At 50.7% G+C, this 22,945-nt stretch overlaps 10 protein-coding genes across 10 annotated transcripts; 3 read left to right on the forward strand and 7 right to left on the reverse strand.

Moving 5' to 3' along the window:
- Nucleotides 1-40: 40 nt before the first annotated feature.
- On the reverse strand, nt 41-1,289 carry CC77DRAFT_942406 (hypothetical protein; the record flags this gene model as incomplete). Its single annotated transcript, XM_018534858.1, has 2 exons — nt 41-1,086; nt 1,142-1,289. 2 exons carry the CDS (start codon nt 1,287-1,289, stop codon nt 41-43), a joined length of 1,194 nt encoding a protein of 397 aa, XP_018382542.1.
- A 1,220-nt stretch (nt 1,290-2,509) lies between these two features.
- Nucleotides 2,510-3,544, forward strand: CC77DRAFT_1011598 (ketopantoate reductase ApbA/PanE domain-containing protein; the record flags this gene model as incomplete). Its single annotated transcript, XM_018523720.1, has 1 exon — nt 2,510-3,544. One exon carries the CDS (start codon nt 2,510-2,512, stop codon nt 3,542-3,544), a length of 1,035 nt encoding a protein of 344 aa, XP_018382543.1.
- Nucleotides 3,545-3,709: 165 nt separating this feature from the next.
- CC77DRAFT_279171 (alpha/beta hydrolase fold-3 domain-containing protein) lies at nt 3,710-5,290 on the reverse strand. Its single transcript, XM_018530986.1, has 4 exons — nt 4,997-5,290; nt 4,915-4,930; nt 4,665-4,867; nt 3,710-4,608 (listed from the first exon to the last, which is right to left on the reverse strand). Exons 1-4 carry the CDS (start codon nt 5,041-5,043, stop codon nt 3,876-3,878), a joined length of 999 nt encoding a protein of 332 aa, XP_018382544.1. The 5' UTR covers nt 5,044-5,290; the 3' UTR covers nt 3,710-3,875.
- Nucleotides 5,291-5,889: 599 nt separating this feature from the next.
- Nucleotides 5,890-9,695, reverse strand: CC77DRAFT_279338 (tetratricopeptide repeat domain-containing protein). The gene is made up of 4 exons (XM_018530988.1): nt 9,148-9,695; nt 8,647-9,101; nt 7,733-8,591; nt 5,890-7,681 (listed from the first exon to the last, which is right to left on the reverse strand). Exons 1-4 carry the CDS (start codon nt 9,601-9,603, stop codon nt 6,113-6,115), a joined length of 3,339 nt encoding a protein of 1,112 aa, XP_018382545.1. The 5' UTR covers nt 9,604-9,695; the 3' UTR covers nt 5,890-6,112.
- Nucleotides 9,696-10,340: 645 nt separating this feature from the next.
- CC77DRAFT_1023293 (hypothetical protein) lies at nt 10,341-10,814 on the reverse strand. Its single transcript, XM_018525636.1, has one exon. It carries the CDS (start codon nt 10,617-10,619, stop codon nt 10,422-10,424), a length of 198 nt encoding a protein of 65 aa, XP_018382546.1. The 5' UTR covers nt 10,620-10,814; the 3' UTR covers nt 10,341-10,421.
- CC77DRAFT_1023295 (cytochrome P450 52A11) lies at nt 10,645-12,107 on the forward strand. Its single transcript, XM_018525637.1, has 2 exons — nt 10,645-10,749; nt 10,803-12,107. The coding sequence occupies exon 2, from the start codon at nt 10,844-10,846 to the stop codon at nt 12,017-12,019; it is 1,176 nt and encodes a 391-aa protein (XP_018382547.1). The 5' UTR covers nt 10,645-10,749; nt 10,803-10,843; the 3' UTR covers nt 12,020-12,107.
- A 1,846-nt stretch (nt 12,108-13,953) lies between these two features.
- CC77DRAFT_279537 (hypothetical protein) lies at nt 13,954-16,006 on the forward strand. The gene has a single exon (XM_018530989.1). It carries the CDS (start codon nt 14,125-14,127, stop codon nt 15,946-15,948), a length of 1,824 nt encoding a protein of 607 aa, XP_018382548.1. The 5' UTR covers nt 13,954-14,124; the 3' UTR covers nt 15,949-16,006.
- CC77DRAFT_1023296 (hypothetical protein) lies at nt 15,996-18,025 on the reverse strand. Its single transcript, XM_018525638.1, has one exon. It carries the CDS (start codon nt 17,716-17,718, stop codon nt 16,066-16,068), a length of 1,653 nt encoding a protein of 550 aa, XP_018382549.1. The 5' UTR covers nt 17,719-18,025; the 3' UTR covers nt 15,996-16,065.
- Nucleotides 18,026-18,730: 705 nt separating this feature from the next.
- Nucleotides 18,731-20,340, reverse strand: CC77DRAFT_279578 (NAD(P)-binding protein). The gene is made up of 3 exons (XM_018530990.1): nt 19,453-20,340; nt 19,086-19,361; nt 18,731-19,033 (listed from the first exon to the last, which is right to left on the reverse strand). The coding sequence occupies exons 1-3, from the start codon at nt 20,037-20,039 to the stop codon at nt 18,901-18,903; spliced, it is 996 nt and encodes a 331-aa protein (XP_018382550.1). The 5' UTR covers nt 20,040-20,340; the 3' UTR covers nt 18,731-18,900.
- CC77DRAFT_279648 (dipeptidyl-peptidase-like protein V precursor) lies at nt 20,338-22,868 on the reverse strand. Its single transcript, XM_018530992.1, has 2 exons — nt 22,723-22,868; nt 20,338-22,678 (listed from the first exon to the last, which is right to left on the reverse strand). Exons 1-2 carry the CDS (start codon nt 22,768-22,770, stop codon nt 20,642-20,644), a joined length of 2,085 nt encoding a protein of 694 aa, XP_018382551.1. The 5' UTR covers nt 22,771-22,868; the 3' UTR covers nt 20,338-20,641.
- Between the last annotated feature and the right edge of the window lie 77 nt (nt 22,869-22,945).

Genomic DNA, 22,945 nt, shown 5'->3' on the forward strand with positions numbered 1-22,945 from the left:
AAACAGAGGTAAGTGTTTTTGGTGCCTAGATGTTAGACAACTACACACTCCCGTACTTTCTCCTGTAGTTGCCAGTCGTATCATTCGGTCCCAGTGCACCTTTCTCAGTCCAACGTTCCACGCTACATAAACGGCCTTGCGCAGGCGGCGCTGGACTTTCGCCATGCTCAACCATGGGGTAGTGGAGGGCGACTCTTTGCGATAAAGCAACGTGTATCTCCTCTGGCGACTTGTCTGCACATGCTCGCGTGCTCAGATACGAAATTGGGTATAATGGCATGTTCTCTTTACGGCCCATGAAGTCGTTGGCGAGAGGTGCAGCGCGCGACATGATGATGTACGCTGCGACTATGCATGCGGGGATGGTGATCCAGCCTAAACTGTTGAAGCACTGAAAAGGCAGCAACAGTATGTATAACCAGGTGACTTGAGCTATAGCGATGGAGTATGCTAGCGGAAGGGGTGTGTTCAAGATTCTCTCGGTGCCGCACGATGCCTCGTCCATGATTGTTAGTGAGTCGAGGGTCTGGGTTTGATAAATGCTGTAATCTCTCAGTGTACCCGTGTCGTATAGGACTTTGATATAGGCGGAGAGGTGAGATAGGATTTCGAGGGGTAGGTCTCCAAGAGGGACGGCCGATTTCTTGACGTGTCTGCGTGGGTTTGGTGTTGCCATCGGTATGCCGAGGAGCTGGCAAGCCCACCTGAGAGCGCTCGGAGGGTCGGGCGCGGGCATATTTGCTCCTTGCGCGAACGTGTCCAGATGGCCAACTAAGTGCTTGAGATCCTCGTAGTGTGTTCCTGGCTCGAAACGCAATTTGTGCTTCAATGCGACAGCAAAAGCCACGATCAGGTTCAAGCAGCTGACCTTGCCGAGCAGATCTTGCTTTCCCAGTTCAGCATCGAAGCCATGTCTCTCTTCCACGTGTATCCAAACCAAACGCGCCAGTATATGCGATGCGAGTCGAAGACGTCCCCAAAGTTGTCGGCCTTGGAAGTATCGGTCCATAGAGGTGGAACTGCGGACGCTGAGTGCTAGACTCACAACGAAGCCCAGCACGGTAATGAAAACTTGATCGGTGCCGACTGCGTAATGTTAGTCCAGGTAAAAACATATCGAAAGAACAAAGAAACGGCTTACGGTCGTATACAAGCTTTGAGATGCAGGTAATTGCAGTGGCCCAACCACCCACAAGCAGAATTGGAATGACGAGTTTAGGTGTGATGCTACCATGAAGTCGCAACATCATTGGTAGTTTTGAGTGATGGCTTAGGTCGCGTGGCCCCATCTGTTCTTCTCAGCATGATGGCCAGGTTTGTGCCGCCCAACCCTCTCCATCGGTGACGTACAAAGTACCCATCGCTCGACAAAGGCGGCATCGCATTTCACTGGACAAGGTGAGCAACAGGGATGATATGAATAGCGGCAGAGCGTAGGTAGGTAGATCTCGAAAAAATTCGGATAAGGAAGAAGCAGTGCGGGCTTATAGTGACATGGTCACGACATTGCTCGGACAATGTGATGGGTTTCCACCTGTTGCAGTAGCAGGTACGAGTGATGCGTCGTTACCTGCCCTCTCCTATCGTTCTTTGCCCTAATTTAGGAAGCGTTACCTACCCTGGACCCCATCATGTCCCGAGTTCATTGAGGTTTGACGCGTCGTTTGGAGCATCTTTCTTACGACGATAGATGCAGAGGCATCATAGATTCATACTACAGGTGTGGATGTCATGACGTGTTCGTGAGTGTTCAGACGCAGCACATTATGTCGTGAATGGCTCGTGGTCTGCTTCGTGGATGAGGCGGATCATTTAAGGTGTCGCTGTTGTTAAGGTAGTGTTGTGAGAAGTATCGCTGCTAGCCGAGAGGACCGCCTCGCGTCAGGAGAATGAAATGACGTCATGCGCGTAAGAAGCGCGTCAATCTGCGATCTCCGTCAACCTGACGCGACAAGTCAATACAGCCGGCAAGACAAGTTTCCACAACCTTGAGCAGCCTTTCAGCGATACATCCGCGCAAAAATGCGGCCCATCATATCTTCTGGGCGTATCCCCCAGTCCGCAGAATCATGAGCGTACGGCTCACCACGCTCGGTTTGAGAATTACCCACATTTCACGGTTCCCTATGCATTGGTCGCTGTGCTGAAAGCCGCTGTCCAGGAAATTCGATCTCGAAGCCGCGCCGTTACTGGAAAGGGAATAGGCCGATGGGGAATGCGACTGCGAGAACGAGTGCGAATTTGTCCGTAAGAGTCGCCGCTTCCCGTGCTGGACGTCGCCGATAACACCAAGTTTATACAAAGACGGACGAATCTGTCCATCGACACAAGGCGGCTTTATATTACGCACCTTCGTCTACGTGCGAAATGCAGGGAGACAGATTTCTAGTGGCTCTTTCCGACGCGGACAAACCACGATCACAGTCACAGGCTCGAGACATATGCCTGACCCACTGCCCGCTCCGTTCTCCAGCACACACATACATCGCGATACTCTTTCAATCTCAGAATGGGTATACCTAAGATCCTAATCATTGGCTGCGGCGCTGTTGGCCTTTCGCAAGGTTATCATCTCTCATTCGGCGCTGAGATAACATATCTGGTACGACCTGGGCGTACTTCTGCCTTCCAGTCGCCAAAGAAGCTCTACGACTACAAAGATAATGCATTGCGAATCTTTGACAACTATCGGGTCATTGAATCGCCAAGCGAAGTTACTGGCGAGGACTTTTACTGCATCTTGGACACAATGGACGGATTTACAGCGCGCTCAGAAGGTGGCATGTCAACATTGAAGGCTGTGGGTGAACTGATCTGCAACCACTCAGCGACGTTTGTTGCATACAGTGCCATTGGCCTTGACATGATAGACCACTACGTCAACACGATGGGAATACAGAGAGAGCGGCTTACTTTGGTGGGAAGTATGCTCGCACATCAGCCGACAAAGAGCATCCCTCTACCCGAGTCCGCGGATGCCAACTTGGCAGCTCAAGCCGATATTCTTTACTCGTACAATCGCGGCAATTACGGCTTGATCGTCTTCAACTCACAAGCAAAGCTTACGAAAGCATTAGGCGAAGTGTATAGCAAGCACGAGAAGCTCCGCATCCAGACCGTACCAGGTTTCGTTGGGTCGTCCGGTACACTAATGGGTACGCTACAGTTGATCAGTTGGGGTATAGATGGCTTCCAACCGTTTGAGCACTTCCGAAACAATAAGGGCCTGTGGAATCTCATGCTCCAGGCACAGCGCGAGATACTGACCCTGTCGCGGTTCGGATTGATGGGATGGCTGTTGTCTTGGCTGATAGGGTCTTGGGCGACAGTAAAGATGATCGTGGGCCCAATAGATAGTGCTCTGCCGTTGCACTATCATATCTTCAACGCGTTTCACCATGGAGGGAAGGTTATCAAGCAAGACCTCAAGGTGCTAGAAGATCTAGTAGTTGAGGGGCAAAGTGAAGGACATGTGATGGTAGCATTGAGCGAGATCATCCGAATGGCGGAGGAGCATGTAGCGAAGAGGTTGCCATCATCTTGAGGGCCTTGGGTAGTCGAGCAGGTACGTGAGAGGTGTTGTTAATTCCGAATTGTCATACCAGATTGCGCAGTTGCATTCTAATCAAGGTAGCTACACCCATTTCGATTTCAATGGGTAATCGAGATTCAGCGAGGACGGCTGAATCTAAAGATCTTGGCAGGTGTATAGCGCTTTGAGGTTTTTCTGCAAAAGGATGATATGAGAGGTCAAGGGACACTGCTTGAATCTCCTGCTACTGCCCTTGAATGGACCACACGGTGCTGGGCAAGGATGCGTCTACATTTCGTGATAGAACTGTAGCTGACTAGGTCTATTGGCGCATCTGAATTCTCTAATTCAACCGCTCCACGTCTTCCCTAGTCTTCTCCACACCCAGAAGCCATCCAATCGCCAAGATCTGGTCTGAGAAGGACTTCTTCGCCAACTCCATCTCCCGAAAAACGCTAAAACCATGTGGAACACCGGGGTAAACATCTAGCTTCGTCTTCACTCCAAAATATCGTAGTACTTGTTCGTAGATAAGTCCGTCGTCCCTCAACGGGTCCGCACCGCACACCTGGATGTAAACTGGTGGCATACCGCTATGAGGTGCAGGGTGATTAAAAGGCGAAAAGTCCGCGGAATGCACATCAGGCTCGTACGCAGCCAGCATGTAATCTATCGTACCCTTGTTCAGAATCATAGCGTTCTCGTTCTGATTCCTAGAGAACCAGAGGTGCTTGTAGGCCTGTGGCACGATCTCCCCGGACAGCAGCCATGGTATAGCGAGAGAAAGGCCAGTAATGGGTGGTGATGATTTACTGGAAAACCACTTCTGAGCAACGACCGCTGCAAGATTGGCACCTGCAGAAGCGCCTAGTAGAACGAAGCCTTTGGAGAGGTCGGCGCCGAGCGTGCTGGCATTTTGGGAGAGCCATCGAACGCTATCGTAAGCATCTCGGGCAGCTGTGGGAAATTTATGGGTTGGTGCTAGGCGATAAGAAATATTGACCGCTACAGCAGAGTAGAGGTTTGCAAGGACACGAGATACTGAGCTCAGCTGAGTGTTGTCACCTAGGATGAACCTGGTTGTGGTGGTTATTGACTAACCGACGTAGTAGAAAGAGGGTAGTGAACATACCCTCCGCCATATATCAGCACAATTAGAGGTCTAGGCTGTTGTGATGCGACTTTAGGGCGAAAGATGCGAATCTGCGAGGGTGTGCCGTCTCGGAGAGGGATATCAACGACTTCTCCCTGGTCAAGCGTGGGATCAGGAGGTGGCAATTTAGAGAGAAATTTGTTGAGGTTCTCTAGCCCATCGATGTTATGTTTCTGCTTGTACTGCTTCGTTGTCAAGGAACGTACTGGTATCCCGACGAGATTCTTACAGCTGACAATTCTGGACTAGAAATAGATAAGGTTAGCAAATACAAACTATGACTGCGAAATAGATGAAAAAGTTACTCGTACTTCTCCACTGCAAGTGCGGCGACTTTGTCTTTAGTATCATAAGACATCTTCTTTACTTTCAAGATGGTATACGAAAGATAGGACTTGAACAGCAAGGTTGCAATGAACTCGACAATGGCATGCCATCTCGAATTAAATACAGGCGTACGGACGAATGTCTAATGAATTACTGCATGCGCTCGAAATCAGATATGCGAAACGGACAATAATAAGCAGCTTTGAAGCGCATGCATCCAATAGGCTACTGAGTCGCAAGCTTGAATTCTGGTGCGAAGCTTCTCGGTCTCGGTCTCGGCTCAAGTACGATGTGTCTTTTTTTAGTCGGCGGATACCTCGTTAGCGCGACCGCCCTTTAGCTTCACCAAATTGCTCATGCGATAAGTACAACGATAGATATAGTCTTGAAAGCCTTACTACAGGCAATGGATGTTGTACGTACTTGACGATGTTTCAGAGACAATTCTCCCCATCGCGTGCGGCTAACACTGGGCCACCGAGTTGGAGAACGTGTCTCTTGATACGACCCCGCTACCCTATTGGGCCTACCCGGAACCTCTTCTTGCTGACTGCGACTCCGTCAAAACGATCAGACAAGAGACAAACATCTTGTAAAGACGTACGGATTGGGGTAAGATAGGCTTCTCGGACCCAGCAACCATTCGAGAGGCATTGTGCCGCCACCCTGTCAGCGCAAAGGCGGATATCTGGTCCTTGAGAATGCTGATATAGAATATGGTGTGTACCACGCTTGTTAAAGAAAGATCTGACAAGACTTGCGCATACAGCATCAAAGCTCTTCTCGATTCGCAGCCGGTAACACGTTTACATCTTCCGACAATCCAGGCTACGACACGATGTGCTTCAATGCGCACCAAGCAGTAGTTTACTGTTCGTCGATCAACTCGGAACAGCGTCTTGATCATGAACAGGCGAGGCAGAAGGCGGAAATGGAGTCTGGAAAGTCGTAAAGGCGGCTAGGTACCACCCATTCAGACATCGTGAATGGCAGCAACGTTGCCAATCCCCTCGATGCTTCGTCCTCTCGAACTCAGGCATCTAGACATGTAATCGTTGATTCAAACATCTGCAGTGTGTCATCGTTCTGAAGTTGTATAACTACAATGTCGACGACCGGTGGATATGTCCAATCTGGATGCGCTGCTCAATGCCTTGTGGTTTGTCGATCCGCGGTGGAACTGCCATGCTATCTTTTCTCCGTTGCCTCCACATGTCTCTGTTCTCCTTCAACTTTTTTGCCTCCGGATGCTCAGTCGTAGATATCTTTGCTAGCGCAGCCAAAGCTTCTTCTGTCACTCTCTCGCATCTTTCAACTTTCCCGAGCGCGTTGTAGGCTGTGGCTAGCTCTATCAGGCCGCCGATCCTATCAGGATGAAACTCGCCTCTTCCTTGCAATGTGTAACGCTGTCGCTCAGTAACATCAACCAGGTATGTCTCTGCCTCGGCCCATCTTTCTTGAAGCACCCAAATTCGGCCAAGATGATAACGACCCCAGAGATAAGCTATGTGACCTTCGCCTAGATTGCGTGCAGCGATAGGTAGGCCATGTTGGATGAGTGCTTCAGCTTCATGAATCATGCCCATCTTGCATTTTACAAGAGCGAGGTTCACCATCGCGAGTAATGTGTATGCGTGCTCCTTGCCAAGTTTTTCCTTCCGAGTTTCCAGAATCTTGATCATCATATCATGCGCTTCGTCCAGGTGTTGCTTGTTTCCCGTCTTGGTGGCAGAACTACAAAGGTGCTCACGCGCCTCGAGGGTGCGTGTGTGTTCATCGCCGTGCACCTTCTTCATGCCTTCCGATGCTGTGATAAAGAGTTGACGGGCTCGATTCACATGCTCTTCGGTGAAGAACATGAGCAGGGTCTGGCCAAGCCAGTCAATCGCATCGAGGGTGTCTTCTTGGTCGAGACCAATCAGCCTAGTCAGACCCTCGACCGCCTCTTCTTGAAGAAGCTTCGCCTGGCTAAATTTGCCTTGTAAGAAAACCGATTTTCCAAGATTGAATTTGGCAACCAGTGTCTCTCGGTGGTCGGTACCCAGATATAGCGCACATGCGTCTAGAACGTCTTTTTCTAGCTTAGCCGAGTCCTCACTTTGTCCGAGATTGTACAGGGTCGTGGCCAGTAGATGGGTAACGCGACGGGTAACAGGGTGCTTCAGGCCCAGGATCTGAGTCGTGAAATCTTTGACTGCAGTTTGCAGTCGCTTGGCCTCATCCCACCGTCCATTTTGCATGTACACCAGGCTGAACTTGGCATATGTAATAGCCTTATCCCTATCGAAGCCACCCTCAAAAACTGGCAATGGATTCATTCTTGCCATGCGCTTGTCTCTCATGCGTTGTTCTATAGATTGCTGACATTGGCGTACATGATCGACATGAGGCAGGATATATTTCCGAACGTCCTCCTCTTCTTCTGTATTGCCAAGCGGCGGAATGAGAATACAATGTGATAGTAGCATGGCTGCGGCTTCAGACCAGACTGCTTGCGCTGCAACACTCATGCCAGGTCGCTCGCGGGCCCACTTGTGCACAAGGGGGTGCATAGAGTAGCTGTCAGCATTTTGGCTTTTGATTATAAGTGAGAACTGGATCAGCTGCCGTAAAGCTATGCGCAGCCGATCTTCATCAAAATCCCTCGTATGTCGCCCATCTCGGATGATCTGTGATGGGTTAGAATAAATCTTAGAGGAACGAATGATGGGATGACCTACACGTGGAAGGACGGGTGGACTACGGTTCTGGTAGAGATATGCAAGAACCAGGAAAGCAGTTTCTTTGCACCACGTTGACCAGTCGCGTGTGGGCTTAGCATCCTTAGACTGGCGTTCATTGATCTTATCTTCAACTTCCTTCTGGTGTTCGACCTGGGCATTCTCGACAGCTCGCTTCAGTAGGTCGTATCGAATGTCCTGGTTGTGGAGAAATGCGAATGTGTCAAGCAACTGGAGTGCGTCCCGAGATGCTCTAGTTCCTCGCTTCTCGATAGCCTCTCGATTCAGTTCAAACGTCGAGAAGACGCTCAGCTCGTCAGCGGCGTCTTTGTCTTTCACTGGAAGTCTGTTTTGCCTTGTTCGTTCCCATTGGCGCTCGTAGTAGTGTAGATATTCGCTAAGCCTGCAATACTCTTCACGGATAGCCCGACCTGCATGCGTGATAGCCAATGCAAGATAACCAAGCGCTTTGGCAATGGATAAAGCGATGCTGGATACGACCGTGTCCCATGGTTCTGACTGGCCGGCTGCTTTCAGAAGTAGACTGCTTGCATCGCTCGTACTGAGTCCTTGGAACTCGAAATATTTTTCACCAGCTGTACCGTAAGCCTTTTTTCCAGGATCGCGGGTTGTGACAAGAACGTGACCTCGGTTCCCTCGTGGAAAATAGTTGGCAAGCTTGAGGTCGGGGTCGTCGGCGTTGTCGATGATAAGAAGCCAAGGAAAACTGAGGTTAGATAACCAATGAAGCGCGGCGTTCTCGTTAAGGTCCACTTTTCCGATCTTTGATACATTCTGGGAGAAGGTCTGTTTCAACCGCGATGGGCTACTGCCGTCTACCCAAAAGACGCCCCAGAAGCTAGAGGTAACCTGTCAGCAGCAGTATATAAACTTGGTGCCATATAACAACTGACTATTGTCGGTTATCTTGAGCAAACTTGGAGCAGAACTGCGTCTTTCCTGCGCCTCCAAGCCCGTATACAACGAAGCGCTTTTGCTCTGCCTTTGTGATCTTTTCACCCCGTTGCTTCTGAGAAGGAGCCGGTAAGAACCAGCTTCGCAAGCGTTCTGCATAGTCCTCACGACCAGTATAGAATGGATCAACGGGCTTGGGAATATCAAAATGTTCGTTCGTCATCGAGGCATCGGATGTTGGATTGTGCGCAATGTTATTGATTGCAATACCGAGCTGGTTCACAACTGACACCGATTCTATGTTGAAGTCGCGATACGCCGTCGTGTTGACTACGGTCTCGTATGGAGGTAGCGATGAGTGCTGCGCTTGCTCCATTCGATTCTTCAGGTCTTGAAGATCGGCAACCAACTGCTCCAACTGAGCATTTTGATCCTCATGGTTTTGACGAGCAGACTGCCTGCATATGAGTCAGTGGTAGCTTCTCGATTAGCAGATCAACTTGCATGGAAATAAAGCCGAGCAGCATTTGCAAGGCTCCCTGGTATGTGTTGATCTGGTCTCTAAGTCCAGAAATCATGCTGTCTTTGCTTTTCTTCCTCCGCGACTTGTCCAAGCTATCGAACCTGCCAGTCGCCAGCCTGTGATCGCCGTATATGGACTTCACCGAAGCCTCGAGTTTCTCGGTAAGCTTCTGTCCATTTTTGAGAGTCTGTCCAGTGCTGGTCCAAAGGCTCCTTTCGTCATCTCCCATCTCAACGTTGGTGACACTCTTAAGATACTCCTTCTCGAGGTGACCGTGCACCTTTTGTAGACCTTCGACCTCATTGATTAAGCCTTCGATGCCCTCGTCAATGGTCTTAGCTGCTGCTTTGATATCTTTGAGATACTTGACAAGTCGAAATGCAACATCAGCAATTCCTACACCCGCAGCCACCAGCGAAACAGGATCAGCCATGATTCAAGGTTATCTCAAGACCAGTCGCCATGCGACAAGGGTAGGCGGGATTGCTCGTGCGAAGGCTGTGGAGATAGTTGAGACACGCAATAGAACGCGATATTGTCAGAAAGCAGATCGAGAATGTCGCACTGAACAGAGAAGCCGTCGTATAACACAGAACGTAATAGCCTTTCTCGATGACCTCAGTCGGCTGCAACAGGGGTTCTCTTTCGCTGACAAAAGGGCAAAAAAGCGGCTGGAGTCGCAAACATGCATGCGGAGAAGAGCCTCCATCTTCTTGGATGACGACGCGCTCGGCCGATAGCTGTCGAGGGAGGCATCAGGCAAACTGTAAGAGGGTGCGGATGTGACATTGCACAAGGCAGAGCGGACATAAGACGCGTTGCGAGCCAACCGTAACCGAAGGCGCAACCGATGGCTTGACTAGCGTCATGTCATTGGTGCGCTACGAGGCTTAGCGCCCGCATGTGACGGCCCCCAATCTGCCACATTTGATCAGTCTCATGCGCTGATAGGGAAGGTGAACTAATGCGGTACAACTGGGCTGAGACTGTTATCCCCTTCAATTTGGGGGCGGACTTACAATAGCAGAAGCCTCGTGTCGACGTTCTCACGCCAACCGCGCTCTGTTGCAAAGCAACTGTACACATCGCTATCGTTGAGCGGGCGACGGATTTGCAGCCATGGACAGATCATACATCGATGTTGGAGGCAGAACAGCGTCCAAAAGTATAGCCTTACTTCTAGTCGTCCTTAGCCTTGTAGGCTACAAGATCTGGAAACGCCAGGTTGAGCGTAGAGTACGCGCGTCCGAGTCATTTCGTCGTACTGTCGCTGATATGTGGTAGGAGGAAGACCAATATGCAGCGCAAATGGGATGCAAAGCACCACGGAGATGGGCAGCGAAGTGGCCGGAAGGCCTGGATCTGCTTCTCAGGGTTGGGCAACACGCAAGAGCGCAGACTATACTTCAGTTCTTCTTGGACGTAGTGGAATCCAGTGGCCCTACTCATGAGCAACAATTGCGTAGGTGTCTAGGTGAAGGATGGAGCCTTTGGCACTGACGAGTCACAGTTGGAGCTCGTGGCATCAATACAGTAGAACCGCGCAACATTGAGGAGGTCCTTTCTGCACAGTTTGAGGGTTCGTAGTCCATTTCCCCCTCGCATGCCGACATCTACTGACACTTACGGTAGACTTCAGCCTTGGGCTTCGACCCAAGCATTTCGCTCCATTGATGGGAAGTGGCATTTTTACCCAAGATGGTGCAGCGTGGAGGCATTCGCGGGCACTTCTACGGCCTCAATTTACGTCCAACCGCTATCAGAATTTTGAGGAGATGAAGAAATCGGTGGAGAGCCTCACGGATCAAATTTCTCCCAACAGCGTCGTGGATCTGCAGCCGCTGTTCTTCCGTTTGACTTTCGATACGACTACATTCCTTCTCTTTGGTAAGACACTAAGCTCTTTGCAAAGCAGCGATATCGCTGGCAAGGAATCAGAATTTGCGGCAGCTTTCAACCTAGGCCAGGACTACTTATCACATCGTGGCCGTTTGGGAGACTTGTACTGGCTAGCCAATACTCCCGAGTTCTGGCGGGCTTGCAAGACTTCGCATCGCTTCGTCGACGACGCAATCCAGGACGCACTGGATAATGCGGATAAGTCAGAGCCTGAGAAGACAGAAGACGAGGATAAGAAGAGTTACGTGTTCATTGACGCGCTCATCCAGGAGACCCGGGACAAGAAAGAACTCCGCGATCAGTGCTTGAACGTTCTCCTGGCGGGCAGGGATACGACCGCATGTTGCCTCAGCTGGACTTTGCGCTTGCTGGCTCGACATCCTCAGGTTCTGGAAAGACTACGTAAGGAGATCGATGAAGTGGTGGGCCTTGGAGAAGATGCGTCTCAGCCAACTCGAGTGGATCTGAAGAAGATGAGATACCTCGATCTGGTTCTGAAAGAAGTACTTCGCCTCTACCCATCGGTGCCGGTAAATTCTCGCGCAGCACTCAAGACAACAACGCTTCCTGTTGGAGGAGGCCCGGATGGTCAGTCCCCAATATTGGTAAGAAAGGGCGAGGCCGTCGGTTATTGCGTATATGCTATGCATCGCCGCACCGACATTTACGGAGAAGACGCACTCGATTTCCGCCCCGAGAGGTGGGAAGATGGAACGCTGTTGCACGATGTGGGTTACGGGTATCTACCCTTCAATGGAGGGCCAAGAGTATGTCTAGGCCAAGAGTTCGCTCTCTTAGAAGCAGGATACACTGTGGCGAGACTGGTGCAAAAATTCCCTTTCTTGACTGTTCCGCAAGATGATCCTGTTGTCGCGGTCGGAAAGGAAAAGCAGATCCTGACACTAGTGGTCGCTTCGGGAGATGGATGCCGTGTACACATGCGCTCGTAGAACAAGATGAAGCTTTGTCTTATAACAATGTTATAATCCGCGAATCGTGGCCCGAGTAATGGGACGGACTGTTGCAATCCCAGCCAAATCGGCGTATGAAACTGTCATGCTCATTGCTCCATATCGGTATATTGTGGTTCTGTGCATTGCGGGTGATGCAAAACTGCATCCAGTGTCTAGACGTTCTGGTCCATGAGGTGTTCGGAAGAATCACAAGTTCTGAGAATTGATTTCATCTTGTCGATCGTGATATCGAGGAGTCAGGCATGGCCTTACTCATGAACGTTTATTCGGTGATAAAGCTGTGCCCGGCAAGAGTCTATCGGTTCGCAACGTGGATACGATAGTGGCGGGCTTGTGAAGGAGTTGAAATGATGCTAATAGAGTCGTATGTTTCCGAAGGCGAGGTAAGTCTTGAGGTCGATCGGCGGACGTGGTGCTGCTGCACAGATTCGGAGATATGATCGCGATTCCTCGAGAATTGAAGGTATTAGAAATCTATAGCACTGGGTAGTAAGTGAGCTTGATCTTGGCCATAGTTCCTTTTGAATATCGCCAAGGGTGTGTGCGGGAGGCTAAGGTCAATCGTGACAGCTTACGAAGATTCAGGCGTAAGTACCGATCATCTCACTTCCTATCCGTTCTCCCAATCCCCTTCAGAGTACTAAGCTCCCTCGTTCTTGTGAGAATCGCAAGCGGCTGGCTAGCTATGGGTCATGGCGATTCGAGGACGGATATGGGAGTACGGTGGTGTTCGTGGTTACGGTGATCACAACTATGCACGACCTTGCAAGCTGTTATGGTACCTAGTGGCATGGTTGAGGTATCGCCGGTTTATACGACGATAGGCAGGCGCGTCTGGGGACAAATATGCGTCATTGTGCTGAATTGGCATAACGCGCTCGGCCGCGAATATGGCAGTTGCAGTTGTTCAAAACGTTTTGAAGGATGTTCTGAGTACACGGTCACGCATTACAACACTTGTTTGAGACGAACTGCGAAAGAAGATGTTGGGTCGAAAGGGTTGACTTCAGTCTGGAGTCGCGCTTGGTGTCGGAGATTAGCGCCGGCTAATGGCGCGTTCCGTGCGTGTATTGCCAAGCCTTGCACATCTTCCACTATTCGCTGTCTCCGATGAGCCTCATTCCTTCGTCCACTTACGCCTTGCTGCAGCCACATAAAGCGATCGTTCTTGAATCCACTCCCATCATAGCATCTACGAACATCTGCTTATGCTCACCACACGGGACGCGACCAGTTGGCCTAGACCTCCGTAAGCTTGCCATATTCACGATGCATTGATTGCCGCGCATGCCGCTTACTGCGCATGTACGTTCGTGTTCAAGCTTCGCTCCAGACGGCACGCAGGTCCTGAGCAGAGTACCCACTTGCTTCGAGCCTATCTTGAGCGGGTTGGCCGTGAACATGTCGCGCTACATAGCCCGCATCCGAGGAAAGAAATAAGACCGCCCCGGAAATGCTTCCTCTGTTGATGGCACGTACCTTATGATACCCCGCTTACCCTTCGCACCCTGCTACCAATCCGACCGCTTGGGTGTAATAGGAAAGCACGTTCGTAGCGGTACAGCAATCTAGCTACCGTTTTTGGGTGCGATACTTGGTCTTAGTCCATGAAGGCTGGTATCGACAACGTGTCGCAATAGTTACTCTTACACAGATTCGAAATAGAATGGCAGCACCATCTTGATCTGGGGCATCATGGAAGACCCATCGCACCGAAGGAGCCACATAACTTTGCAGCATCACGCATAGAAGGATTCACGCTTGTCGGGATTAAAACATCGTTGCGCCAATAATCATGATGTTACGACCTTCCGCCCCACGCGGCCAAGTCGATGGGTAGATGCGACTGAAAGTAGTTCGTCTTGAGTTAGCGACTGTGGGGAACCTAGACTCAGCATGGCAGCCTTCCAGGGTCCTGACGGGGTAGACGTACGATAACGGTAAGTCACCTCTGCAATCTAAACGCCCCGTTCCGCAACCGATGGGCCGGCGGGTATGTCGCCTTTCGCATTCTTTGAAGAAGCGCCGTGCCCGTCTTGAATCCGTTCCTCGACTCCATTCGAAGTTACATAGTAGCCCTCATGACTTCCAGCAACAGCAACATCTACTCAACGACCAGGTATCTGGCCCAAGAGCGGACGCAGAACGTCAAGATTCCAGGCGGCAGTCGCTCTACCACACTTTCAGGAGTCAAAGATGCCGACTTCGTCGCAATCGGCCTTGGAGGCACAAACATGCTGGCAATGCTCTGGACAATAGCTATGGGCCGCCGCGCCGTTGGTGTCGACCTCCGCGGTGATCCATTTCTGGGAGTGCACTGGAACATCCGTCAAGACATGTATCATCAGCTGGGGCTTATCGACAAGATGATGTTGGATCGATACGGATTGGACAACCTACCGAAAAGACTAGATGGATCGCTACTAAGCTTGGCAGATCTCTTCTACCATCCAATGACGAAGTCTCGAGATATCATACCAGGAGCCATCATTGAGGGATACGAGAAGGAATTACACATGGTTGGTGAGATTCACAACATCGAATACATCGACGACCGTTGGAAAGATGGCAAACCTCATCGCACAGTTACCACTGTACCTCCGCCAAATATTCCGGAACATCCATGTCCGACCGAGATCAGGACAGATTTGCGAGAGGTCCTCGATGGCCCTTCAACCTTTCAGGCCGCAGCGTTCTCGATCCAACTTCTTCTTCGTCGCTACCTCGAGGCACTGGAGAAGATTGATCTTAACGCCGGCAAGACGCCCAGATGTCGTCTTTTTACCAAACACCGTGTGGTACAGGATGGAAGCGGTCTAGTCCACCTTCCTTGCGGCAGAGTCCAGATCCGAATCGAAGAGGTCACTGAAGTCCAATATCATAATGACCTTCAACGTATCCGCACACCTGGAAGTGACTTCATCGACCTTGGTGTACCAGAGCTTTTTAGCATTGCAACAGGTATCAACTGCCGTGAAGCGGAGCAACTAGGCTTCCAACAACATGACGTTCACGTTGACCACGGCGACGGTCAAGGCGCCAAAGTAGCCCAGGCAGATTTCGTTGCTGGACAGTTCAACATTCTTGTGGACGGACGATTACGCCGCCGCATCGCTTCAGAGTTCGACCAACATGGCAACGAGTCTTGGGTACGACAGATCACGGTTGGCCACGAAGGCGATCCGCGAGTAGCTTGGACCATTGTCGAGGTTCCTGAACACATATCTTTGTGTCCAGTCGAACGCGGCCTCGTCAGCGCCGATACTAGTAAAGATTCCGCAGAGTACTTTGCAGCATATCAATTCTTGCTGTACGACTACTACATCTCGCAAGCTTCTCTAGTCCTCGAAATCTCACCCGACGAACTCCGCCGTGTAGCCATGGTATATGGCCCCAAACCTTTCAGCCTCGTCGAGCGCATTGGTACTGACGCACGCGTCGCCACAAACGGCATCGTAGCAGGCGACTCCTTCGGCAACGGCCATTTTCTGCATTCAGCAGGCGCCATGTGCGGCATGCTCGGCCACGGCTACCGGTTTCTCGAATACTGGCAACGCCGCGCTGCTTCGCACTGCGCCGAATCGTCTCTTTGCTTACTTGCAGACCGTATTAAAGCCGATACGGAAGCGCTATTGGAGGTCAGTGCAAAGGAGTTTAGTCAAGCAATTCCCAGTAACTTTGGTGCGGAGAGGGGGAGGAAGGTTGCGGCCGCTAGTGGAATTGCGGAAGGGAAGAGGGCGAAGGTCAACGCGAAGAGGGAGAGAGGGAGGAGGTGGGATCAGGCGCCGTTAAATCCGACGGATTGGAGGAGGGTTTTCATGCGAAATGGGCGGACTTGGAGCGATAAGTTGCCGAGGATTGACGAGAGGCATCCAGCTTCGAGGGTGGAGAAGGCAAAACTTTGAGCTGCACAGCTCTCAAAATGCACAGTACTATAAAACCCTTCTTATGGAGGCCATTTCATTCTATACATAGCTTTCTACTTGATAATATACATCGATCTCCATCTCTATCGTAGGCGATCAGACTTCGTCGATGAAGTTCTCCCATTCCATCTTAAACAGGCTGCTTTTATCGAAACGTTCGATATCCTCCATGACTGGGGGATTAGAAGGTACTGGCTCCGAGAGTGGCTTGGGAAACTTGCTGGGGTTTCCAGCTTTCTCAAGATTCAGGAAGCTCCTTTTTGGAAAGATACATACATTGTTTGCAGGAAATATATCTCGCAACCGATCGAAGGCAATGCGCACACGACAGAATTGGGGATCCTTGTCACAAATACCAACGCTCCATCCATCACTGTCTACATACCAATGGTATGACTTGTTGCTAGGGTCACTCTTCCAACGTAGCCCACTCGGCTCTGACATCAGGACCTCGCGCACTGCATGAGCGAGCGGAACTCGGCCCATTTGACGCTTTCGTATGTAGGATCCAAGTAAACTTCGCCAGAACAGTTTTCCAAACTCCTCTACTAGTTTTCGGAAGCATTCATATTGTCTCCGGGACGATAGGGATACAGTATCGGAACAAAGACCTAAACAATCCATCGCTTCATTCAGTATCCAGTCCGGTACGGATGTACTATGGGAATGGAGACTCAGATCAATCATCGTTTCATAGGGAGTTTTCTCAATATGATCTCCAGCGAATGACAACATCAACCGCCGGGTGGTAGTTTGCGGTTTGGCACCATTCTGATGGGGAGCGGGTGCAAGACTTCTTGCGACCAAAGCTGCTACGCAAATGCACAGCTCGTCTGGATGTCTGAGAACATGAAATGCCAGATCTGACAAGCGCATCTCGTAGTCAACTTCTAGCTTATCTGATTCATGACAGATTCCTAGTAGAGCGAAAACGCGATCATGGGGTATCGAACATTGTTTGTCACGGAACCAGTGCAACAATAAGAGGAGACTCTTGCCGCGCAGCACTGCGTGCCCATCATGACTTCCAAGCGTATCGAACTGTTCGAATGGTGTCTGCCAGATGTAGACAGGGATCTGATGCATTCTTTCGCAGAAATGTCGCAGCGGAAGTGTTGTGGCGTCCAGTGATATGATGACGCTGTTTGCTAGGATGATCTCTTGTATGACCCAAGCCCGGTTCCAATAGTCATTATGCAAAACATATCTCGTTACAAGCTCGGTCTTTTTCCGCAGATCAATAACTGCGCCGGGATTGTAGTAGGTGGGAGCGAATTCTTTTGCAAATACTTCGGCTATCTGACCAGCGTCCGACGTCTTCCCGAGCCATATGTGGACGCGCCATGCGTTGGCGTAGATTTTGCCCATTTGAGCAACCTGGTGATTTCTCTCTGAATTGTCGGATTGGTTTATACACAAGGCATCGATCCAATAATTTTCCTTTGTGAAGTGCGACATATGATGCTCTGTGGAGACCGCATGTAGAAAGTCGTGCAGATTCTGACGTACGATGAATGGTTTTCCATTTAGCATAATGACTTTCAATGTGGAGGTAGACGTATCGCCCCATCGATAGGATAAACAAGTGTATCTGGCATTGGTAGTCGTATGCGATATTTCACACCGAATATGGCCTTCTGCAGAAAGGCCACTGTTGATTCGAATGAGCCTGATCGATGGTTGTGTATGATCCAAGGGCTCATGCTGGAAAGCAGTAGGGTCGCTTGACGGCAGTGAAGTCGCCATCATGCCCTCGGAAGTTGACTTAGCGTACGACGATATGTCGCATGTTTGCGAAAGCCGATGTTAGAGCGTCAGCTCTCTGACAACTTCATCAGTGTGTCGAAAACGTCGCAATTTTGCACGAAAGGTGTTGGGAGGTGCTGAGGAGCAGTAAACGAGGCTAAAGATCGATATGTGCTGCCCAAAGGAATGCACACTACAAGCGGCAATCGCTCCCAGCTGCGCGTTACCTAAGCAACACAGAACTACTAAATGATAGTTAGAGTGATTAAGATGAGCCGAGTAAAGTGAAGGTACGAAACTCTGCAGGCGTGGACGCAGCTGAGTCTGGAAAGCGGGGCTCTCCATGCGGGTCAAGGCGATCAGGCTCGTGCGAGGAACATCAGAACTCAAATGCGAGACACGCCCTGACGCGCCCGCGTCGAAGCATGGCGTCTTGATTTCGCCCAGAATTACTTCAGATTTCACTTTGTAATCATCGCAGCATCTCGATCAGGATTGTGACTATGAACTAAACTGTTACCTTCTCTCCACACCATTCCATCCTCACCTTGCGTCTCCTCTCGATGACAATCGCAACCACGATCCTATATCACCGCGACTCCGCATGCCTGCGCGTACTTTCACGACACCATCGCCACCCTACAACCTCCACATTATTCAACAACACCACTAGTCGGCGCCACCCGACACATGCGCCTAGAAGCAAGCCACCGAACACCAATACGCTGACTATTCCCCGCCTCTGTCAATTCTGTTGGATACGAAGGCATATCCCTCGGGCACCGCCTCCCACCTCTTCCCTGACGGCGTTCAACTTCAACTATGACCCCTTTACATCACCTTAGTCACTCATCTCTCTGATAGCAAGAACCCACGAGCTGTAACGGTTTCAGGGTCGTCTTGTAAACATATGCTGCTCGATCCTTTCCTCCCAACAATGTTTGGTCCCCAGCTGCATGCGGATACACGCACACGGTTAAGTTTGCTCTTTGGTGCCACTGACATCGCGACGTACCACGGCATTTATAATCCTACAAAGGTCGAACAATTATTTGATTTTCAATCAATTACTAGTGGAACGAACGGAATCGTAAGCTTACTCCAATCCTATCTCAACGATAGACCTTATTATGAGACCACCGACTATTCAATCTCTCTCGGATCCACTATACTTGGACGCACTGTCTAGGTGCCAACGGATTTGATGCTTGAAATCACGCCAGGGGATGTCGCCTCCAGGATCTCAGTAAGCTCTTTCCACAATTGCTTTTGTGTGTGCAATCCTTGTTCGTTCTTGGCCCAGGTGGGGACCCACCAACTATCGCTTCTATCAGTAGAGTTCAAGATATAGCTCAACACACGTAGCTTACTCTTTGATCTTGCAGCCGGAGAGAAATTGGCCGTGGGAGTCGTTACCAGCGACGACACCATGAACCGTTGTACGGCTGCCTTCCTCGGCTGTCCGCGCAAAAAAGAACCGAATCGTACCGATCAAAGCACGAGTGGCGGCGCTTGTATCGTGGGCAAGACCAGTCGAACATACGCCAGGCGCAGTCATGTTCATGATCACGTTGGATTTCTCGACAGGATACAGAGAGGCCCATTGACGGGTGGCGTATAGCTGCACGAGTTTCGTCAAAGGATAGCTTTATAGACGCGTTAGCCGTCATTCCATACAAACTTTGGTTTTGTGAAGTTGTTTCATCGGAGGAGCAGATGGAAGAGGTAATAGCTCACCGGTCCGCGACTTTAGCATCGTTCAGGTTCGCTAGAATGTTCTCTGGTCCACCCTTCTCTAGCTCTTTATTTGCTTGGAACGCCAGTGCACTACCAACCATGACGATGCGCGGCGTGGTGTTGAACGTTTGTGCCGTCTCCTGTAATTTCGGCATCAATAGCGCGGCCAACAAGAACGGGCTGATAACGTTGACTGTCATACAACTCTCGTGGCTTTCGGCGAGGACAAACTTGTCCGTCATAACTCCGGCGTTCTCGATAAGAGCATCGATTCGCTCTAGTTCTGAGGCTTTGGCTGCAAATGCTTTCACGGACGCGAACGACATAAGGTCAAGCTGCCAGACCTTAATCACATCCTTACGCCCAGTCGTGTGCTCGATGTCTGCCTTCGCTGCCTCGCCTGCCGAAATCTTGCGACTCGAAATGATGACGTGGGCTGCGTTTGCTTTGACTAGGTGTCTTGCTGTCTCAAGCCCAAGTCCGGTGTTACCACCCGTCACAATGTACGTCTTTCCGCCAACGTTCGCGCTGTTGATGAGAACAGGCAGTTTCTTGTACTGCTCGCCGATGATGTCGAATTGAGACATGTGGGCAACGTCCGAAAAGTGATATTTCGTTTCGAGAGAAGTGTTTGAGTAGAAGTGTGTTATTGAATGAAGTCTACGGAGGAATTGAATATGAAGGATGTACGCTAGTGAGTGCGGCAGGCACCAATAACAACATGAGATGGTACTTTTCTTTAAGAAGGTGGTAAACAAACGTTTGCACGTCGAAGATATGAAGTACGAAAGGATTCCGGAGACGCGGTGATAAGAAACCACAAACTTACGGAGTTATGGATGCAAGGTCCAGATCTGAATGTAAGGGCAGGTGAGGTCTCGGTTTAGCGTGCGTAGAGGACACCGGCGGGTAGAAGCTGAGGCACAGCAAAAACCAGCTCGTCCGTTATCTCCGCTACGCATGCGCTTCTCCAACGCCATTCAAGTCCTTCTGTACCACCACACCGGGAGTAGGCCAATCAGATATCAGCAACTGTTTCGGCGTTAGCAAAGCTGCTTGACCGAACCATCCCTTCAACTTCATGGACCTGGCACCAAGATGGTAATTTGTTCACTATTCGCAGTACAATCATGTTTCCAAATTGCGCTCGCAGCATTCAAGTAATGTCATTCGTGCTCTAGATGCTAATCTACTGCGTAATGACACCATCCATGGTTAGTTCTTCGTCCAACCCGACGTAGTACCTGATCCAGTTGAAGATGTAGTTGTGCCACAGCAAACTGTTTTGTCTACTAGTAACCCAATGACCCTCATCGGGGAAGTGCAAAAAGCGCGACGGCACGCCCAAACTCTGCAGAATATTGAAAGTCTGCAGTCCTTCAGCCTGCACAACACGGTAGTCCAGATCGTTGTGGACGATGAACTGAGGTGTGCTAGCATTGACAAAATGAGGAAGAGGGTCCCAGAGTTCGTAGTTCTCGCGGTCATCCCAGACAGTACCGTTGTTGTCGCGTTGGATGAACCAGAGTTCGTCGGTAGCGTAGGAACCGACTTGGTTGATCTTTCCGTCGTGACAGACAAGCGCTTTGAACTCACGACCTAGGTCATGGCCCTGGATCCAGTTTGTCATATAGCAGCCAAATGACGCACCGGCGGCGATGGCGCGGTCAGTGTCGACGTAGTCGACGTTGTCACGCAGGTGCTCGAAAACCTTGACAAGATCGGTGTAGGGAGTTCCACCCCAGTTTGCTTGGATCTTGTCGGTGAAGGCCTGGCTGTAAGACGGGGATCCAGTGAATTGTGTGGCAGTAACAACGAAACCTTGATCAGCCCAAAGTCTCAGGTTCCACCGCACGCTCCAGTTGTCTCCTTGAGTAGATTGCGGACCGCCGTGGATGATGAATGCGAGAGGGTATTTCTTGCTCGGGTCGAAGTCGGTAGGGTAGAAGACGAAAGTCTGAATATCGTCGCCATCATCGTTGGTAACCCAAAAGTTCGATACGGAGTCCGACGTGAGACCCTCAAGCTCCGCATCGACTTCATTGGCAGAGAAGAGAACGTGCTTGTCTTGACCAGGGTATTGCTTGTAGAACATGCGGCTGGTCCAGGAAGCGGCCGCGGATACAAAAGCACTGCCGTCAGGGAGAACGGCGAAGTCGGAGAGAACAGTGTCGGGGCCAGTGAAGTTGACGGGTGTGAAGTCAGCTGGCGCGTCCTGGGGAACAAGCCAGAGGCGGACAGAAGCGTACAGCTCCGACGTAACCCAAAGGTCGACATCATCTGGACTCCATTGTAGACCGGTGGGGCTGGAATCCCAGTCTTCAGCGACTGAGCGAACTTCACTGTTCATGCCATCAATCTCAGCAACGTAGAGCTTGTACTTGTCAGACTCATAATCGATACCATCCTGTTGGGTGTAGGCCAGTTTGCTGCCGTCGTGCGACCAGACAGGAGCGCCAGATGCACCCTGTGCGGTCTCGGGAGCGGTGGTGCCAGGACCATTGACTGGCACGGCGACCTCAGATCCGTCGAACGGAACAACATAGATGTAGCTCGCGGTGTAGTTCGCCTTGGGAAGATCAGGAGACTTGGTGCGGAAGGCAACCATGCTGCCATCCGGAGATAAGTCATAGTCGCCTGGGTCGCTCGAAGAACCCTGCACCGGGCTCTCGGGGCGTGTGACGTTGTAGTTCATGCCAGAAAGCAAGTTCTTGAGCTCGCCTCCATAGCTGTAAGTTCCGTTTCCGCCATTGAGGACTCCGCTGAAAACAGCCACGCGTTCGGCAGTGATGTAGTAATCCCAATGCCTTATGAAATTGCTGTCGTACAACTGACCAAGACTCTTCGGGGCAGTTACGAGCTCAGGGTTGTACGCGGTTCCATTGCTCTCGTAGGCAAGGCAGTTTCCGACAAAGTTGATTCCTGAGTCGGTCTTCACAGCCTTCAGCCCGGAGAGAGGAGCATGCAATGATGCCACCAGTGTTGGCTCAAAAGAGTCACCGCTGAGATCGGCAGTATACAGAGTGACTCCTCCAGGAATCTCCTCGTTGGTAGCGTTGAGGTAGAGGATGCTGTCCTCCGTATCGCCGACCCATACCACTTCGGAGGCGTCGCTTCCAAAAGGTGCTTTTGTGATGTTGCCAGACTCGGTGTCAATGAAGTACCAAGAAGTGCTGGATTTCTCGGACGTCCAATTGAACTTGGTTTCTGAGAACAAGGCACGATCCTATCCCGTTAGCGTTGGTTTTAAGCATCTGCGTGAATACTTACTCCCTTGGGGCTGAGACTGCCGGTACTTCTGCGAGGTGCAGCAAGCATGCCCCTGACTACAATTAGAATTTTATTGCGGTAGTATCCAGTAAGACATACTCGACAGTAATGGCTTTAGCAGACCCCAGGAAGAGGCCAGCAGCCACAAGCGCTGTCTTCATCGCCATCTTCTCGTGTACAATCTGAGACAGTGTGAAGAAGTCGGAAGTGCAGAAAGAACTTC

This window comes from Alternaria alternata (assembly GCF_001642055.1).
Source record: "Alternaria alternata strain SRC1lrK2f unplaced genomic scaffold CC77scaffold_19, whole genome shotgun sequence".
NCBI lineage: Eukaryota > Fungi > Ascomycota > Dothideomycetes > Pleosporales > Pleosporaceae > Alternaria > Alternaria alternata.

Bases quoted from the DNA above. Each gene is read 5' to 3' on its own strand.
- CC77DRAFT_279578 (XM_018530990.1), bottom strand. From the start codon at position 20,039: ATGTCTCAATTCGACATCATCGGCGAGCAGTACAAGAAACTGCCTGTT. The intron at 19,362-19,452 runs GTGAGCTATTAC...GCGTCTATAAAG, and splicing joins GATGCTAAAGTCGCGGACCG to CTATCCTTTGACGAAACTCG. The intron at 19,034-19,085 runs GTAAGCTACGTG...TAGAAGCGATAG, and splicing joins TCCGGCTGCAAGATCAAAGA to TTGGTGGGTCCCCACCTGGG.
- CC77DRAFT_1023295 (XM_018525637.1), top strand. From the start codon at position 10,844: ATGGGAAGTGGCATTTTTACCCAAGATGGTGCAGCGTGGAGGCATTCG.
- CC77DRAFT_279648 (XM_018530992.1), bottom strand. From the start codon at position 22,770: ATGCTTGCTGCACCTCGCAGAAGTACCGGCAGTCTCAGCCCCAAGGGA. The intron at 22,679-22,722 runs GTAAGTATTCAC...CTAACGGGATAG, and splicing joins GCAGTCTCAGCCCCAAGGGA to GATCGTGCCTTGTTCTCAGA.
- CC77DRAFT_279171 (XM_018530986.1), bottom strand. From the start codon at position 5,043: ATGTCTTATGATACTAAAGACAAAGTCGCCGCACTTGCAGTGGAGAA. The intron at 4,609-4,664 runs GTATGTTCACTA...CACCACAACCAG, and splicing joins GTGCTGATATATGGCGGAGG to GTTCATCCTAGGTGACAACA.
- CC77DRAFT_1023296 (XM_018525638.1), bottom strand. From the start codon at position 17,718: ATGATGGCGACTTCACTGCCGTCAAGCGACCCTACTGCTTTCCAGCAT.
- CC77DRAFT_279537 (XM_018530989.1), top strand. From the start codon at position 14,125: ATGACTTCCAGCAACAGCAACATCTACTCAACGACCAGGTATCTGGCC.
- CC77DRAFT_1023293 (XM_018525636.1), bottom strand. From the start codon at position 10,619: ATGAGTAGGGCCACTGGATTCCACTACGTCCAAGAAGAACTGAAGTAT.
- CC77DRAFT_279338 (XM_018530988.1), bottom strand. From the start codon at position 9,603: ATGGCTGATCCTGTTTCGCTGGTGGCTGCGGGTGTAGGAATTGCTGAT. The intron at 9,102-9,147 runs GTTGATCTGCTA...ATATGCAGGCAG, and splicing joins TCGGCTTTATTTCCATGCAA to TCTGCTCGTCAAAACCATGA. The intron at 7,682-7,732 runs GTAGGTCATCCC...AACCCATCACAG, and splicing joins GTCCACCCGTCCTTCCACGT to ATCATCCGAGATGGGCGACA.